This window comes from Aspergillus terreus, genomic scaffold (assembly GCF_000149615.1).
Source record: "Aspergillus terreus NIH2624 scaffold_2 genomic scaffold, whole genome shotgun sequence".
Classification (NCBI taxonomy): Eukaryota; Fungi; Ascomycota; class Eurotiomycetes; order Eurotiales; family Aspergillaceae; genus Aspergillus; species Aspergillus terreus.
The window spans coordinates 1,585,423-1,603,582 of NT_165925.1; the positions used below are offsets into that span (position 1 = coordinate 1,585,423).

Below are 18,160 nucleotides of genomic sequence, written 5' to 3' on the forward strand. Positions count from 1 at the left end.
GCACCTTGAATGTCTAGAACCAGGGGAAGATAGACATTTTCCGGTACTGATGCTCCTGACGACGCTTCTATCCAGGATCTTGAGGGCCTCTCGTCACGTCCCCCACGAAAAAGTGAGGGTGCGATCGCTCTATGCGTGTTATGCGACAGAACACCAGCCACCGCTGTATGGCGGTCTGTATAGATACATCCACGTATCATACATCCTCATGATGGATGGACAGGCACGAGCCCTGATCATATCGAGGACTACTCGCAACACATCGCATCATATAGATGGTTGAGAGCTTGCAGATATAACGACTGGATCTTGGAGGGATGCTTGCTAAACCCCTCTGGCTACCACGGTCCTCAGAAACCTGTGGGGACTCAATGCTACGATGAATGGGGAGGAAGTTCAGAGTTGAGCATGAACCATTATTCCTTAATAAGTTACTGTAGAAGTAACTACATACCTTAGTTAGTTGCCAGTTCCAATGGAAGAATCGGCCGACGGGTCTCCGATGTCATAACGAACAGTCATAGCTTCACCGGAGTCCGCGCTAGTTGCTCCGATCTCGTCCCCCAGCGGCAAAAATTTGGGTGGGTCGCTGCCTCAGGCTGCAATAACCCCACCATTTTCTTTTTTTCCTTTTTCTCCATCACCTCATCCATCTTTCTTCCTCTTCCTCCTCTTCCTCTCTTTCTCTTTCTCTTCTTCATCATCCTCCTCTTCTCTCATCTCAATATCGATCTTTCTTCCTCACACCTCTCACTCCGTCACAATGGCCTCCTACGCTCTCTCCCCGGCCCACCGGGATGTAAGTCGCTCCTCGACAGTTTTTTGCCCCTCACATCAGCATACTGACTCACATGTTTGCTAGCAAATGGAGAAGTCTCTCGTTGAGACTGACCCTGAGATCGCTCAGATCATGGTACGAGCTCGATCATAATCCTCATAATCTCCCACATTGCCCCCTTCTAACCCTCCCCAGGAAAAAGAAATCCAGCGTCAGCGCGAGTCCATTGTCCTGATCGCTTCGGAGAACTTCACCTCCCACGCCGTCTTCGACGCTCTGGGATCTCCCATGTCCAACAAGTACTCCGAGGGTTACCCCGGTGCTCGTTACTATGGTGGCAACCAGCACATCGATGCCATTGAGCTCACTTGCCAGGCTCGTGCCCTCAAGGCCTTCAACCTGGACCCCGCCAAGTGGGGTGTCAACGTCCAGTGTCTCTCTGGAAGCCCGGCCAACTTGCAGGTCTACCAGGCGCTCATGCGCCCCCATGACCGCCTCATGGGTCTGGATCTCCCCCACGGTGGCCATCTGTCCCACGGCTACCAGACCCCCGCCCGCAAGATCTCTGCTGTCTCTACCTACTTCGAGACCTTCCCCTACCGTGTCAACCTCGAGACCGGTATCATCGACTACGATACCCTGGAGGCCAACGCTGAGCTCTACCGCCCCAAGTGCCTGGTCGCCGGTACCTCCGCCTACTGCCGTCTAATTGACTATGCCCGCATGCGCAAGATCGCCGACAAGGTCGGTGCCTACCTCATTGTCGATATGGCTCACATCTCCGGTCTGATCGCCGCCGGTGTCATCCCCTCTCCCTTCGAGTACGCCGATGTGGTCACTACCACCACCCACAAGTCTCTCCGTGGTCCCCGTGGTGCCATGATCTTCTTCCGCAAGGGTGTCCGTAGCACCGACCCCAAGACCGGCAAGGACATCATGTACGACCTGGAGGGTCCTATCAACTTCTCCGTCTTCCCTGGTCACCAGGGTGGTCCCCACAACCACACCATCACCGCTCTGGCTGTCGCCCTCAAGCAGGCCGCCACCCCTGAGTTCAAGCAGTACCAGGAGCAGGTCATCAAGAACGCCAAGGCTCTTGAGACTGAGTTCAAGGCCATGGGCCACAAGCTCGTCTCTGACGGTACCGACAGCCACATGGTCCTCCTGGACCTCCGGCCCAAGTCCCTCGATGGTGCCCGTGTTGAGGCTGTCCTCGAGCAGATCAACATTGCCTGCAACAAGAACTCCATCCCTGGCGACAAGTCTGCCCTCACCCCCTGCGGTATCCGTATCGGTGCCCCCGCCATGACCACCCGTGGCATGGGCGAGGAGGACTTTAAGCGCATCGCCCACTACATCGACCAGGCCATCAACATCTGCAAGCAGGTCCAGGGTGAGCTGCCCAAGGAGGCCAACAAGCTCAAGGACTTCAAGGCCAAGGTTGCCTCTGAGACCGTGCCGGAGATCCTCAACCTCCGCAAGGAGGTTGCCGCCTGGGCCAGCACCTTCCCTCTCCCCGTCTAAATGGGCTTAATCAGGGGTGACCTATGATACCATTTTCTTGTTGCCGTTTCTTCTGTTTCCTGGTTTTGGTTTTCAGGTTTGTTTGCGTTCGGCGAGTTCAACATCATTGAGTACGAAAAAATCGGGTATGCGTTACTAGGGGTTTATACAGGTCTGCTTTTTCAACCTTACGCGGGTCATGGGATATCAGGATATGCATGAGCATGTATGTGTGAATGACACAAAAGCACTGGGATGGCTTCTTCAACACCACTTCTTCAACAGGACGAACGTTCCCATTACTGTTTGAGTCCAGGTACATTACCACTTATCTATTATTGCCATCTATGAACGAACTAGAAATAATGTGTTCATGAAGCGTCTGTTCCTCGTAGTCATCTCATTAGTGGTCTCAGTCTAGTTTCCGTAACACCAATTTGAATGCAGCAAAACCATGATCATTCATAACTCCGTGCGGTCGACAGGGTCATCCCCAAGATTAACCTCGTCCTGGCCCAGCCATGACTGCGCCATCAGCGCCGCGACATTCTTCCCCATGAGCGCACTGGTCTCCATCGTCGAGATGAAGCTTTCAATTCCCCCCGTATACCAGAGCCCCGGCGCCAGCACCGGCTCCTCGAAGGTTACCCGCGGATAGAGGAACGGATACGGGTGCCAGACCTTTTCATGCGACCAGCTAATATCCTGCGCTGGTAGATCACCGATCGTTGCGTCGTCTTCTGTTGTTGTTGTTGAGTTGAGCGCCAGAATGTCGCGCACAAACTTAGCTGTCACCCGCTCGGGAGTGAAGATCTTATACACGTACTGTTGCTCGACGCGACCATCCTCGGTGGCAACGTCCACCGTGCGCAGGGTACTGATGCTCCAGAACCCGGCGGGACCAACACCCTTTTCGCTCGATCCCAAATCCGTGCCCCGCGGAAGCGTGGTGAGAACCGTCTCCGGGACGGGTTCGCTAGTGTGGAAGTACTGGGGCGAGAGACGATGGGGCGACGCGAAGAGCGTCACATGCAGTGTCACGAAGGGAATTTCATCCGGCGGGTGCGCCGGGGCGGGCTCGATCTGGATACCCGAATACTGGAGCGGACCAGCGATGACGACTTCGTCGAAGACGTAGCTAGCTCGACCGACAGAGGTATCGACGACGACGATCCAGGACCCGTCATCGTCGGCAGAGCGACGGATCGCGGTGACGGTGTGGTTGAGATACACCTCTGCGCCGGAAGCGCGCAGCATGCGGTCGAAGATCTGCCAGTTGCCGCCGGCGACGGCCATGGCGCCGTCGGTGGCCATGCAGACCATGGCTTCGAGGCCGTGGATCAAGGGAAGGTTCTGGCCGTAGTTGACGCGGGTGCTTGCCTGGATGATGTCGCGGGCGAAGTCTTCGGCAACGCTGTTGTTGGACAGGAAGGTCTGGCCGGGTGAGGTGGTTGCGTCGAGGAGGCCGACGGCCTCGGCGGCGGCGGAGAGCGAGGGGAAGGGGAAGAGCGGTGCGTCGTACAGACGGAGGAAGCTCTGCACGGTGCGCTTCATTAGGGACTGGGTACGGATAGGTGCCCAGCCGTACCGCCAGATCAGTTTGGCAGCGTTCCACCAGCTATATGTGTCCTGGAGGACGAACACGAACTGTTCTCCGTCCCAGATTCCGATGGAGTCGGGCGACTCCTTTGGCCGCTGCTGGCTGGCGCTCTCGATCGAGAGACCTAGATCCCTGGTGGCGTTGACGAGATTGTAGTTCACGTCGACGAAGATGGACGCTCCCAGCTCGACAGGATAGGAGGGGTTGTCGAATACGTTGACGGTGGTGGAGCGGCCGCCGACATAGTGAGCGCGTTCGAAGACGGTGATCTCTAGGGGCGTCGTCTCGTTCACAGAGTTGCGTAAGGAGTAGGCTGTGGAGGATCCTGCGGCACCGGCGCCTGTAGAGTGTGAGCTATATTGCCTCCATGGCGCTTTGTTAGTAGGAGGTGAAGTGTACCGATAATTGCAACCCGTTTAGCAGGCTGTTGACTCTGGTCGGCGTGGGCCAGAGAGACGCACAGGGCTAGAACGGAGAGAAGCCATTGAGTCATGTGGACGACTGATAGAGTATACCTTAAAGCTCTAGAAGACTGATAAGTGGTGTGGTGTATAAGAGATGAAGAGGGATGGAAGGAATGAGATGAAGACGAGATGATGAGATGATGTAGTGAGACGGAGATAGCAGCTTAACCCCGGAAAGTAGAGTCTGAGCTCCCTTTGCACCTGTTTGAGAACGAGTCGTTCTGCACCAACAGATTGAAGAATAGAAGACAATCAATAGAGCAGGATAATATTCAAGATATAATTATCTCCTTTTTCTTCGTCTTCTACAGCATATAGATCCAGATATAAGGATGGTGGTTAGGGCTGCGGTAATATATGTAATATTACCGTACTAATTTTTTTATCGACTGAAAAGATTCATTTTCCCCTCCATCGTCTCTCTCTCTCCCCACTACAGCCTTTATTCTCCCTCTTCTTCCCTTCTTCTCTCCGACTCCTGTATAACCCTATATTGTCTTACTTACAATGGACCCCTACGATAGTGATTCCTCTGGCTTCGACGATGACGGCGACTACACCGAGACCGGCGTGCTGTTGGGATATGCCTCCGAAGAACTCATTGAGGACTCGATCAGTCACTTGGGCGGCTGGCCGGTATGTTCTACGCCCCTACACTTTTCAATCCCTTTCCACCTAATTCCCACTGACAATACCCCATCAGACCTGGATTGACGATGCCGCTCCGCCCCCGGGCGACTTTGCAAACTGCAAAGTCTGCAACAGCCCCATGACACTTCTGCTGCAGTTGCACGGCGACCTTCCCGAGCACTTCCCCGATGACGAGCGTCGCCTTTACGTCTTTGCCTGTCCGCGAAAGCCCTGCAACCGGAAACCAGGCAGTGTGCGCGCGCTACGAGCCACGCGCAGGGTGAAGAGCCAACCCGCGCCGAAGAAAGAAGAGCCGCAACCCACAAACAACCCCCCACAGCCACAAGAACAGACCCCCAAACCAGACCTGGGCGCGAGCCTGTTCGGCGCAAACACCTTGACCGGCAGTGTCTCGGCCAACTCCAACCCCTTCTCGTCCTCCAGCTCCCCCGCGGCCGCCAACAGCAACCCGTTCGCCGCGCCAGCCCCCGCCCCGCAAACCACCACACCCGCCGCATCGTCGACCACGTCCGCCAACGGCCTCGCCGAGTCCTTTGCGGATAAAGTGCGCGTGTCGGCGCCCCCATCTACCCCGTCTTCGGGCGCCGTCCCGCCCCCGGAGTCGTCGGGCCCTCACAAACCCTGGCCCGCGCAGTCCGCCTTTCCCGATGCGTATAAGCAGTTCTACCTGGACGCCGAGTACGAGACCCTCTCGCGGCCGTCGACGCCGACGATTCCGGAGAACGTGACGATCGATAACTCCGAAGAAGACGGCGGTGCGAGCGGCGGTGCCGAGCTGAAGGACGCGCTCGAGTCGCAGCTCGACAAGGCGTTCATCAAGTTCTCGACGCGGCTGGCGCACAACCCTGAGCAGATTCTGCGGTACGAGTTCCGCGGCACCCCGCTGCTGTATTCGCACAATGATGTTGTTGGCAAGCGGTTCCACGATGCGAGTAAGGCGCCCGCTGCGGCCCGGGTGACGACCGTCAAGAACGCTGCGGCGGGTAACATGCCCCGCTGTGAGTACTGCGGGAGCGAGCGTGTGTTTGAGCTGCAGCTCGTGCCGCATGCGATCAGTGTGCTGGAGGAGGGCCGCGAGGGCATGGACGCGGGCATGGAATGGGGCACGATTATCCTCGGGGTGTGCAACAAGGACTGTGCGCCGCAGGAGGTCGGAGTCACCGGGTGGCGGGAGGAATGGGCCGGTGTGCAGTGGGAGGAAGCGCAATAGAGGACCGGAGTGCTACATGATGTTGATGACCTATAGACGCTGATATGTTCGTTGAAAATATGACACTATACCCTTCCTAAAGCCTGTACACACTAGTGGATTGCATGGAAGTGCTACGAATGCATCTACATTCCGAGTCGGTGGCTGTTTGCTTCTTGTATTCTATTGGATATCTTCTCGAATCAGAAGTGGAACGCAGGTTCTTTTTTCAGACCATGACAATGACGGGACAACACAAGTGATGCGAAGCAAACTCAGAACGCCGAATGCGCCGGCCCAAACTTCCCAACCCTCCTCATGCGGACTCTATCCCGTCATCATCTGGGGCTCCAAGCTTCGTGTCGTGGGGAGGACCTGGGTCCTCGGGTGGTGACAGATGGGGATCCGTCCGGAATCAAATATTATCAACAAAGAGAAAGATAGAAAGCATGATAACATGGGGCGATCGCCCTCTCAAGCAGCCTGCTCAAAACCCCTACGGAGAACACGGCCGAACTGCTCGATACCCACACGCTCGCTCTTGACCTCGCTGCGCGCCTCGTTCTCTTTGTTGGTGGGCACCTTGACGACGGTACCGGCGGGGGCGGACTTGTCCAGCTCCCAGCTGCAGACCTCGACGACGAACTTCTCGAGGGCCTCACGGCTGCGCAGATCCAGCCACTGCTCCAGCACGTCGGCGGTGATCTCCCGGAAGGTCTTGCCGACCTCGACGGCAATGCGGATGCGGACCAGCTCCTCGAAGCCGGCGACGTCGGCGACCAGATCGGCGTACAGGTCGTCGGAGTTCAGGGTCGACCAGAACTGGGCGTACTGGGCGGACTCGAGCAGCGTGGAGAGCCGGGCGAGCTTCTGCACCGACTCGACGAAGTCGGAGGTCTGGGAGGCGGCTTGGGCTTCGTCGTTGGTGGCGGGGAAGGGCTGGGTGTGCGCGGGGAGGAGCGCCAGGCAGAGCGAGAAGGCGGGGGAGGGGAAGACGGTGAGTGCCTTAGCGAGGATGTTGGTGACGGTCTCGGGTTGGAGGAGGTGAGGGTTGAATTGGTAGCTGTTGCATTTCGTGAAATGTTAGTTGACTGAATGTTGTGATTGGTGTGACATTGATCAAGATCAGAGAGTTTTGAGGCGTTCAGGAGAAACAAAGCTCGACATCCCCCGAGGGGGTATCAGTTAATAGGAAACGTGATTTAGAGAAGAGTTTCTTCATCATGTAGCCCAGTGTTTGATTTCTTGTCGTGATGTTGTTGTAGAAAAAGCTTCGAACTAGACAGGCGCATCACTCACAGCTTCAGCAAGGCCAGGTTGGCGTAGCAATCGAACGTCCGGTCTTCACACTGCTGCACCACATAGTCCTGGAATACCGTGGTGGTCTCGGGGTTGTATCGGTCGAGGCCGTTAAGGATGGCATCGATGTTGGCCGGACGGGTCTCGCACTTGTCGAAAGCAACACCCATATTGACGGTCGGAAGAAGGAGTAAGTGGCGAGTCGACTGGGGGTATCGGACAGAGAGAAGGGAGGGGCGTTGGCGGGGGAGGGGACGAGCGGGATAATGAAGCTGATGAAGTGTGGGAAATTTCGAATTGAATTGGCTGTGCGGAGCCAGCCCGGAGGAGCGGAATAACGCGCTGCATTCGGAGAGTTTCTCCGAGGGAACTGTAGATCACGTGGTCGCTATTGTTCCTATGAAGAGGAGAATCTGCGTGAGTAAAAACCGTTCAGACATATTTATTATCGAGTATCAAGATTGGGGGGATATGAGGCTCCATGTTGTGAAATCGGAGTCAGGTGGACTTTGCATGCGTGGATGCTCCATGGTCCAGGGTACTTGTATAGAGTCGTCGTCTCACAGACTCATTGAAAGGGACGATGGTTGACTTGTATATACCTAAGTATTTAAATGGGATCATCATGTCAGACTCATGATACTACCTTGTCCAGCCAATATCGGATGTTACCTACCGTCTTTGGCATGTACATTGCAGGAGCTATGGACTAGAAGAACCCCGCAAGGGATCAACAGATACTACCTAGTAGTAATTCTCCGGCCAGTATATAAACACACTCCTCATTTCTCCTCTTTCCCCTCTTTTACTCTGTTTGCCATTTATTCCCTGCGGTGAGGAGCTCATCTTCATCATGCGTCTTTCCCTTGCGTGCCCTATTCCAGGCCCCTTGTTTCTCCTAGCCATAGGGACACTGGGAGCCGTGGCACACGAACCGGACTACTCCCAATATGTAAACGTCTTCATCGGCTCAGAAGGTCCCTTTGAGGGAAAAGCCTTTGGGGGAGGCGACATCTTTGTCGGCGGTGCTCGACCCTTTGGAGTGGCCAAGGTCGGAGTGGACACGACTGCAGCGAATTGGAGTATGGCCGTGTTGAACGGCGGATGGACACCAGATGGGAACGTCACCGCGATCAGTATGTTACGGTTGTCTCCCATTGAGATCCTATCTAAGTCCTGTCAGCTATGATGCACGAGAGTGGCACCGGGGGTGCACCCAAATATGGGATCATTCCGCAAATGCCTCTCACATCGGTGGCTCCGCCGGTGAATATCCTCGACAATCTCACATACAGCCAGCCTAGGGTACACTGTCTCAGGCGACCTCATCTAGGCGGTTGGCCTTTGCTTACATCTACTAGGTTGGCAAAGACAAAGGAAGCGTGGGATACTACCAGACCCAGCTGCAAAATGGCGTCCAGGTGGAGCTGTCGGCCTCTCGCCACGCCGGAATCATGCAATATTCGTTCCCTCCAGGTGAAAAGCATATATTAGTGGACGTGTCTCATGTATGAAGCCATGCACCCTGTCCCTCCGTACCTGATATTAACCTGCGGAAGTATCTCCCCGGATCCCCCACGGATCCAAATAGCCAGTTCTATATCGGGGGCGAGATTCAAGTGGAAGATGATGGTCAAGCGTACAGTGGGTATGGAACATACATTGGTGGTTGGAACAATGGTACATCCCCTACGCACTTCTCTTACCTCTTGGTCTAATCTATCACAGGCGCTCCATTTACCGTATACTTCTACGGGGAGTTCTCAGAAAAACCTAATAGCTCGCGTACTTTCCGAGGGAAGAACACGGATCCCATGAGGCAATATCAGACACTTGCGAATGGAGGTGTCAGTCAGCCAGTATATGGCAATTCCTCCGAGAAAGTCAGCTCAGGGCCCATGAATGACAGGGTGGGCGCACTTTTCAGCTGGGGTTTTGAGCCAGAGACGCAGGTGCGCTCCAGAGTGGGCATATCGTTCATCTCGCCTGACAAGGCACGGTCCTACATTCGGTCTGAAATTCCTTCCTGGGACCTCAATGAGACAGTCCAGTCGGCAATCGAGGAGTGGAATAACGATGTATTCAGGAAGATCCAGGTGGCTCTGGATGATACTGCTAACCTCACAAACGTACGGTTATTATATAGTTCTCTCTACTTCATCCACCTGATGCCTTCGGACCGTACGGGCGAAAACCCGCTCTGGGAGTCAGATGAGCCATCCTGGGATGACTTCTACACGCTTTGTGAGTATATCCACTCTCTTATTCTTGATTTAGACTGACATGTGTACTAGGGGACATATTTCGCTGCACGGTCAGCTTTTACCATATCTTTCAGCCCACCTATTATGAATCAATGATTCGCGGGCTGATAGATATATGGAGGTTAGTACAAAATCCAGACAACACTCCAAGTGATAGGTCTTAATTAGTACAGACACCAAGGCTTCCTCCCGGACGGTCGGTCAGGAAACTGGAATGGGTTGGTTCAGGGAGGATCAGATGCGGACAACATGCTCGCCGACGCATATGTCAAAGGCATGCGCGGCGCAATCAACTGGACCGACGGCTATGCAGCGATGAAGACGGACGCCGAGGTCATTCCCTACAACACCTACGACCCAACGGACTTCTCCGCCAGCACCAAGGAGGGCCGTGGGGCGCTTGGGGACTGGCTGGAGCTGGGATATGTCTCCCAAGACAGAAACACGCGGTGCATTTCACGGACAGTAGAGTACAGTCTTAATGATTTTGCCCTGAGCCAGGTGGCGGCCGGGGAAATGCCAGGCGATCGAGAAAAGTATCTGAATCGCTCTGCAGGTTGGCAGAAGATCTGGGATGCCCAGGTCGAGAGCTTGAACTTCACTGGGTTCTTGGCCCCCAGGCTTTCCAACGGGACTTTTAACAGCAGTGGATACGATCCGCGCTATTGCTATGACTGCGAGTGGCATTCGTATACGTATGAGGGCGTGCCTTGGGGTGAGTAAGTATGTTCTCGCAGCGGAAGTACATTGCTAACTGAGACAGAGTATTCGTTTGTGATTCCCCATGATATGGAATCGTTGATTGAATTCATGGGCGGGTCCGCTACTTTTGAATCCCGTCTTGATCTGATGGTGAGAACTCGACAGAAGTCGGTATCGTCGGATATACTACTAACTGTGCAATAGTTCAAACCCAACATGTCTGTTCAAGGTCTCGACGCAAATGGTGCCGGTATTACGACTCTCATGAATATCGGGTATGTCCTGTCGCATCATCTACATGCTTGTCTAACTATCATCAAAGAAACGAGCCCGATTTTGCTACTCCGTATCTGTACAACTACATCAATAAACAAGCAAAAAGCGTGCAGATGTCCCGGGGCCTTGGCTATCAATAGTACGTCCCGTAGCTTCTGAACCCGGAACGAATGGACTGACTTGAACCAATAGTTTCAAAGATGCTCCGTACGGAATCCCAGGCAACAGCGATGCAGGGGCAATGAACACATGGCTCCTCTGGCAGATGCTCGGAATCTACCCTGTTGTTACTCAGCCGGTGTACCTTATTTCGTCCCCATGGTTCCCAGACCTCAACATGACGATCAACGGGAACAAGACGCTGCGAATCACCGCACAGGGTCTCGACCAGGGCTATTACGTTCAAAGTATCAAGATCAACGGACAGCCTTGGTCGAAGAACTGGTTCGAACATGAGGACATTATGGTGCAGGGGGGGCTGATTGAGTTTGAACTGGGGCCAGACATGAAGGCGTGGGAGACGGGCAGCGTACCGCCGTCGCCGGGGCATGTGAAACTGTAGTCCGAATATCTGCAGCAGGTGGGACATATGAGTCTACCTTGTCTAGACGATACGTACCCACCTTGCAGAGATCCGAAGAACCGGCTGAGTTGGAGTCTCTAGGAAAACCCCGCTGGGATGGAAGTTTATCAAATGTCCATGAGATAATGAAGAGGCAGTGTTAGATCCGGTCTCACGAATCAGACATCAAGTCATGAGAGCCGTGCATATGTCTTAACCTTAAAGGGTCTCGACGTAGTCATCGCGGTGGTGATCTTCATGGCTAGAGCCTCGGGTGAGATTGCGTCACTACGGCCTCGACCATCCGCGATATACCGGAGATAGCCCATTGGGAACAACCTACATGTAGTCTGAGATTTCTGACGCTTTGATAGTTGAAGTCAAGAAAAGAAAAGTAAGTGAAACACAAAGAATATGCATACCAAGGGATAGATGAACGTGCAATGGGAATTGTATACGAACCCTAAGCCAACCCCTCCCACATGGTCCATCACTTCGGCATACAGAGTCTAGCATCGGCGTAATACTACTTTCTGGGTATATATCTCATCATTGACCTCTCTCGTCATTGGAGAATCATTCTCCGAATTTCAAGTTTTAGCGATAGAGATGGTGAGGAGATCGCTTCTCCATCCGAGGAAAACGACGTGCAATTGACGTCAGTCTCGGAACGAGACAAGCCACCTACCTTAGACACGGGCCAGTATATCATCGTTCTCCTCGCATCTTGTCGATTTTCTTCTACTGATGCTGCAGTGTACCCCTTTCAATCCATCCATCAAGTCTAATTAGAAAGGGCCTCCCTCCCTCTACCATGGTAAGCTGACCCCTCGCTATTCCATGGGGTCATTGCACGGGCCGAACGCCGAACCGTGGGTGTTGCTCTTATATACACACAATTGCCCTCCCTCCACTATATATATCCAACCCATGCAAATACACATACAGTACACACACTAACAGCTTCTTGTCAAGGCGCCCATCACAAATCTATTACAACCCCGCCAGGACACTCCTCAGACTGTCCCTCCACCATCTCGGGCGGCGGCATCGCCGGAATCGTCCTGGGAAGCATCGCCGGAACCCTCCTCATCATATGGCTGTGGCGAGTGTGCTCACTGCCTGGGGCGGTTAACGGCGAAGTACCCGAGAGGGAATATAGCACCACGGGAGGGATGGAGACGCGGCGCCGGCGTCGGCGGCGACGGAGTCCTACCTACTTTGAATATGTCGAAAAGCCGGCTCGGTCGGTGCGGCGGCCAGCTAAGGTGTATTTGAGCTGAGGGAGGACGGGAACTAGGGGTTACTTTTCCTGGTGCTGGAAATTCTGGGGTTGGTGTTTATTGGCGAAGGATTCATGATTATACGGAGTAATGCCAAGTACATAATGACATGATGAAGCAACGATTCGGAAAGTTCATTATTGTGAGACGAACGGTCGTAGTGGATCCTTGGCTACACATTTCGCACCGGATCTCACATGGTTTATTTTCTCCTTACTCCTGAGTTTTGGCGCTGTACTCCGTAGAGCGTCATAAGATGATGGTTTTGATCCCCGATGCTAAAGTCCTGGGCGATGGGACTTCTAAATATATACGCGGACATCCACGGTCTGCGGACTATTGAAGTCTATCGACGCTTAGGGCTAGGCCTATCCACCCGATGACAGTCCCATAAAAAGACCATCCAACAGGTGCCGGAAATACCACTGACCACTAGACATAAAGACAGCTTCTTCTTGCTTATCCCCAAAGCCATGGCAGCCTGCTTGGCGGGAACTCCGAGACCACAAGGGATGGATCCGGTGCGGCTGCAACAGTCTAGTTTCACCAAGACCCAAGACATCCCGAAGTCAGGAGAGCGTTGTGTGGTTGAAATAGACATACTCCATTACCTTTTAAAGTCCCTGCAGTGCATCCATACAACCGTTCGTTGCAATTCTTGCGGCGAGAGATCTGACACTTCGTATTAATTTAATTTGTGTATTCTAGGACAGCCACGGATAAGCAATAACTCCCGGCATTGGTCGTTCCTTTCTTCACGAAACACGGTGGAGTGAGGTGGCGGGTGGAGCTGCCCACCGCCACCTGCAAGTCGCCCTGAGCGTCTTTTCCGGGATGTAGTTACTCTGTAACTATTTGGTACTGGCAGTTTATTACGGATCATATCGCGCATGCACGATTCCGATGGGGTTGACGCTGGGCAATGGTCGTGCACGCAAGGCCCCGAGGGTGAGACAAGGTGGGACAGCTGGGAGCTGACCGGTGTCAGTGTTTGCGTGGTGAATTTCCCGACCTCGCGAGTGGATGAGCCGTTGAATCCTGGGAAGGATTCAGGCACCGTTCTTCTCTGCTCTCTGGAAGAGCCTTGGCGAACGGCGATCTCATCTCCCGGACCTCACAATGGCCATTATCGTCGACTTCAACCCCACAGCGTCGCGGGGGCCATACGGCGTACTGCGTATATTCGTCTGGAAGTCAGACTTGAAGGACAAGGGGCGGAGAGAACCATGCGGGTATTCCTCGGCTCTTCCTTGAGAAACCATGCCGGTAAGGAGGGCAGGTATGTGGAAATCAACCAGGCCTCGCTTCGAGGTCCATATGTGCAGAGTCCCAGGCGGAGTTTGACCGCTGAAGACCGAGCAGCTGGCCGATCATTGGCTAGCGTCGGAGGTAGGGTCTGAGATTGTTCCAATTGTACGATGTGACTGTTGATGTGATTGATCACGACTACTAGAAGTATACTCTGTACAGACAACAGACAACTAGTTAGAACATGACAGGATCTAGCTCCCCCCTGGCGAGCCCTGGATAAGAACTTAAATCCTCCTTTAATCATAGAGAAAATAAAGAAAAGAAAAATAGAGTAAAAACCAAAGCAAGGCGCGACCCCTGCCGAGATGGACTGATTGGTGGCGTTTTGCTATCGAAGGAGCCTATCACCCAATCAACGTCGCCTACCCTGGTCCGCCCAGCCGGGTGGAGCTGCCCCACTCTGCCCAAACCAGCTAGCGCAGACCCTAAAATGGATATAGGCTCCAACCATGGAACCCCTAAGCCCGAACTGGTCTAGATCGGGAGTACCCGAGCGGGGGACTTCCTGATTGGGAGGCGCCCCTGATACTGCAAACAATCGAACTCCTCCAGACGCAGGCTAGGCGGCCAATAATCATGCGCTGTGCCGGATTAAAATCATTTAACTAGCATGAAATTAATTACCGGCCATGGAGCAAATCGATCCGATTCTTCTTCTGTTTGTCTCGTTCTTTCACTTCTCTCCATCGTCATTCTTCTTCTTCCTTTCTCCTCTTCCACTCTCGGTCACTCTTTCGCCCCCTCGAGTTGCTGCTCGACTCGTGCGATTCAGTCGCACATCCACTCTTTTCATCCGATCGACTCCATTAGATCCATCGGGTCCTTCTGTTCTCTGTCGTGTATCACTCTCTTCTCGACAGACCCCTTTCTTGTCTCACCGGGGCTTCATATTGATAGCTCCAGTCCCAGGCCCCCTCAGTCCATCGTTCAGCTTCCCAGACTCCGTCATCTTCAGTAAACCCTACCCAACTGGGTAGGCAGCTTCACCATGTCCCTCCTTTATCTTGCGGCCCTTCTGGTGGCCCTTATCAGCTCGGTCACAGCCCAAACCTTCACGAATTGTAACCCGATAAACTCGACTTGTCCGGCCGACCCAGCTCTGGGCACCAACCATACCTGGGTCTTCAACTCCACCCAGGACGACACCATCTGGAACATCACCAACGGCGAGATCACCTACGATGGCGACGACGGCGCCCAGTTCGTTATCGCCGAGAAGCTGCAGTCTCCCACCATGCAGTCCAACTTTTACATCTTCTTCGGCGTCGTCGAGACCCACCTCAAGATGGCCAAGGGCAACGGAATCGTCAGCAGTGTGGTCTTGCAGTCGGACGACCTGGACGAGATCGATTGGGAGTGGATTGGCGGTAACGTCAGCGAGGTCCAGTCCAACTACTTCGGCAAGGGTGACGATTATTACAAGCCCGCCGGCTTTCACTATGTCGCCAACGCGGACACGGAATTCCACAACTACACCACCAACTGGACCCCCGAGAAGCTTGAATGGATCATCGACGGCACCGTGGTGCGCACCCTGACGTACGACGAGGCAAAGAACGGCACCCGGTTTCCCCAGACCCCCAGCAACGTGCGACTGGGCATCTGGCCCGCTGGTGACCCGAGTAACAGTATCGGCACCATTGAATGGGCGGATGGCGAAGTCGACTACGATGCGGGTCCGTACACCATGGCCATCCAGAAAATCCGCGTGCAGGATTACCACTCCGGCAAGGAGTATGAGTACAGCGACCATTCGGGCTCATTCGAGAGCATCAAGGTTGTCGAGTAGGTCTTCTCCATAGCACAAACTGATTTATATGCAATGAAGCTAACGATTCAGGGGTAATTCTACTGCCGTCGAGGAGCTGAACAAGGCCCCTGCCAAGTCCCTCGCGGAGAAATGGGCTGAGGTCCCCACGGGAGGCAAGATCGGTGTCTATGTCGGCGCCGCCGTCGTTGGCGCAATGCTGATCGCCGGGTTCATCTTCTTCTGCTTGAAACAACGGAGAAAGGGCCGACTCGAGCACGCCCTGGACGACTCTAAGTGGACCGCCGAGCGCACCGAAATGAACAATTTCCAATCCGACTGGAAGCAAAGCGACTGGAGTCACCGCGGCTACAAACAGGTCTCCTCTTAGCCACGCCGGCCCTCCACCAACCTCCCTCCACGACCTTTTCCTGCACCCGATGATGACACGAAAACAAGCCCGCTCTCCTTGTGTGGCCATTCGCCCCGTATGTAGCGCTGCAGAGACCGGGCGACTAGTCTTGCGCGGGCGTTGCTGGCCAAGTCCGCGCGTGGGTTGATTTTCGGTTTGGCGTCGCGTGGTAGAGCCGGACTTATGATTCGCACCGTCTTTGTTGTCTTACTAGCTCTGTTTATATTATACCTGCGTTTGGTGGTCCATTAGGCTTTCGTTGATTGTATATACTGAAATTTCGACTTATTTTGGTTTCTTTGGATGCGATGCTTTGCAACCGATAAGTGAAGATGTATATCACTGCAGAATCTGCTCCCTCGGTTCTGCTACTACAGCCATCTCTTCTCGTCCGATCCCAACGGCTTCGGCATGACATCCCATCCCACGCAGACGCCTTCAATCGACGCCGAATGCCGCACAGCTGTCATCTCGCCAAACCCAGTCTCGCGGGTCTCCAGATACTCGGCCGGCACGTCCGCCGTACATGTGTAGTCGCCGCTGTCAAAGCCCGACCGCCCCTCATACTGCCCCAACGACCGCAGATACTTCATAACGGCCGCCAGCGACACATCCACCTCCCACGACCCACCCTCGGTCGCCTGCTTATACAGCGCGGCCTGGATCCCCGCTGCCAGAAAGTACCCAGCGCCATGGTCCAGCGCCTGGCAAGGCATCGGACGCGCCGGCTCACCAGCCCCATAATGCTCCGCCTCAGACACATTCATGCCCGAACACGTCTGCACAAGCGAGTCGAACCCGCGCCGGTCAGCCCACGGCCCGAACGGCCCATACGCCGACAGATTGGCGCAGATAATCCCGCGGCCGGCATACCGACGCGCCAGCTCGTCCGGCGCGAATCCGCGCGCAGCCAGACTGCCGGGCCGGTAGCCCTGCAGGAACACGTGCGCGTCGTCCAGCAGACCGCGCAGCTCGCGCACGCCGTCCTCCGTGCGCAGGTCCACATGCACGGAGCGCTTTCCGCGCGCGGTGTCGCGGTCGATGGCCGGGAGGTCCGGCAGGTTGGGGCTGGTCACCCAGAGGACGTCGGCGCCGTGGGCGGCGAGGGTGCGGCCGGCGACGGGGGCGGCGATGACGCGCGAGAGCTCGAGCACGCGCAGGCCGCGGAGGGCCTTATCGGCTGCGCCGCGCACCGGCAGGCCGATCGGGGCGTCGCCGATGCGGCGCAGGACGATGGGGAAGTCCGGGACGGCACGGGCCTGGGGCGTGGGGTCCCATTCTGCGGGCAAGCGCAGGGCGGCAAGGACGGCGCCGTGGGCGACGGCGGCGGCTTCGAGGTCGTGGGCGCGCCAGGCGGCGATGTGCGCGGCGACGGTGGCGCGGTCGGCGTTGGCGGCGCAGCCGAGCAGGGTCGTGGCGGCGGCGCGGTGGTGCGGGAAGTTATCGTGGAGGCGGATGTAGCCGTCGGCGCAGCGGTGCAGGCCGCCGATGGGGCCCCAGGCGTCGGGGATGGGGTGCGGGAGGGTGTAGAGGCGCTCGGATTTGAACTCGATGGCGGCGTGGAGGCGCGGGACAGTGACGGGTGGTGGGGTGGGGAGGGCGTTGCGCAGAGCGTAGATCTGCGCGGCGAGCAGGGCGGAGAGCCCGATGGAGGCTTGGGCAAGGTCGGCGATTTTGAAGGAGGATGGGAGACAGAGGTCAGAGCCGTGGAGGTGCAGTGACGCCAGGGCGGAGTCCGGGAGACCGAGGCCTTTCCAGAGATGTTCGACGCTGGCTTTGGCTGTGAGGGAGCGGGTGGATGCCATGTTGGGGGTGGATGACATGATGTTGTCTGGAAGTAAGCATGAAGCTATTCGGGTGAGTCACGATACATAGTCCGCACATCCGCATTCCGCAATCCGCTCCGTATCCGCTCCGCTCCGCTCGGAGCGGATGCCTATGAGGTAGATCTAAATCGGCAATTTATTAGTGAGTCCGGTACTTTTGGCCATATACGGAGTGTGTTCAAGATGTGTACCAGCAAATGATGTAATGCATCAAGGCCTTAGCTCGTTTCCAGCAGATATGAGAGAAATGGCGCAAATGGCGCTTAGTACGATGCGGGAGGTGGAGGAATCCG

At 55.2% G+C, this 18,160-nt stretch overlaps 7 protein-coding genes across 7 annotated transcripts; 4 read left to right on the plus strand and 3 right to left on the minus strand.

The window, feature by feature from the left end:
• Positions 1 to 763: 763 nt before the first annotated feature.
• Positions 764 to 2,302, plus strand: ATEG_01548 (glycine hydroxymethyltransferase SHM2; the record flags this gene model as incomplete). The annotated part of the gene is made up of 3 exons (XM_001208913.1): positions 764 to 799; positions 863 to 913; positions 974 to 2,302. 3 exons carry the CDS (start codon positions 764 to 766, stop codon positions 2,300 to 2,302), a joined length of 1,416 nt encoding a protein of 471 aa, XP_001208913.1.
• Positions 2,303 to 2,743: 441 nt separating this feature from the next.
• ATEG_01549 (putative prenylcysteine lyase) lies at positions 2,744 to 4,374 on the minus strand (the record flags this gene model as incomplete). The annotated part of the gene is made up of 2 exons (XM_001208914.1): positions 2,744 to 4,221; positions 4,281 to 4,374. The coding sequence occupies 2 exons, from the start codon at positions 4,372 to 4,374 to the stop codon at positions 2,744 to 2,746; spliced, it is 1,572 nt and encodes a 523-aa protein (XP_001208914.1).
• Positions 4,375 to 4,852: 478 nt separating this feature from the next.
• ATEG_01550 (small subunit rRNA maturation protein TSR4) lies at positions 4,853 to 6,206 on the plus strand (the record flags this gene model as incomplete). Its single annotated transcript, XM_001208915.1, has 2 exons — positions 4,853 to 4,981; positions 5,049 to 6,206. 2 exons carry the CDS (start codon positions 4,853 to 4,855, stop codon positions 6,204 to 6,206), a joined length of 1,287 nt encoding a protein of 428 aa, XP_001208915.1.
• A 453-nt stretch (positions 6,207 to 6,659) lies between these two features.
• ATEG_01551 (CSN8/PSMD8/EIF3K family protein) lies at positions 6,660 to 7,654 on the minus strand (the record flags this gene model as incomplete). The annotated part of the gene is made up of 2 exons (XM_001208916.1): positions 6,660 to 7,248; positions 7,485 to 7,654. 2 exons carry the CDS (start codon positions 7,652 to 7,654, stop codon positions 6,660 to 6,662), a joined length of 759 nt encoding a protein of 252 aa, XP_001208916.1.
• Positions 7,655 to 8,337: 683 nt separating this feature from the next.
• Positions 8,338 to 11,288, plus strand: ATEG_01552 (uncharacterized protein; the record flags this gene model as incomplete). Its single annotated transcript, XM_001208917.1, has 12 exons — positions 8,338 to 8,620; positions 8,668 to 8,789; positions 8,846 to 8,992; positions 9,044 to 9,164; positions 9,213 to 9,495; positions 9,631 to 9,728; positions 9,779 to 9,869; positions 9,922 to 10,443; positions 10,486 to 10,600; positions 10,655 to 10,725; positions 10,773 to 10,865; positions 10,919 to 11,288. The coding sequence occupies 12 exons, from the start codon at positions 8,338 to 8,340 to the stop codon at positions 11,286 to 11,288; spliced, it is 2,316 nt and encodes a 771-aa protein (XP_001208917.1).
• A 3,582-nt stretch (positions 11,289 to 14,870) lies between these two features.
• ATEG_01553 (glycoside hydrolase family 16 protein) lies at positions 14,871 to 16,020 on the plus strand (the record flags this gene model as incomplete). Its single annotated transcript, XM_001208918.1, has 2 exons — positions 14,871 to 15,667; positions 15,723 to 16,020. 2 exons carry the CDS (start codon positions 14,871 to 14,873, stop codon positions 16,018 to 16,020), a joined length of 1,095 nt encoding a protein of 364 aa, XP_001208918.1.
• Positions 16,021 to 16,412: 392 nt separating this feature from the next.
• Positions 16,413 to 17,846, minus strand: ATEG_01554 (CAIB/BAIF family enzyme; the record flags this gene model as incomplete). The annotated part of the gene is made up of 1 exon (XM_001208919.1): positions 16,413 to 17,846. The coding sequence occupies one exon, from the start codon at positions 17,844 to 17,846 to the stop codon at positions 16,413 to 16,415; it is 1,434 nt and encodes a 477-aa protein (XP_001208919.1).
• Between the last annotated feature and the right edge of the window lie 314 nt (positions 17,847 to 18,160).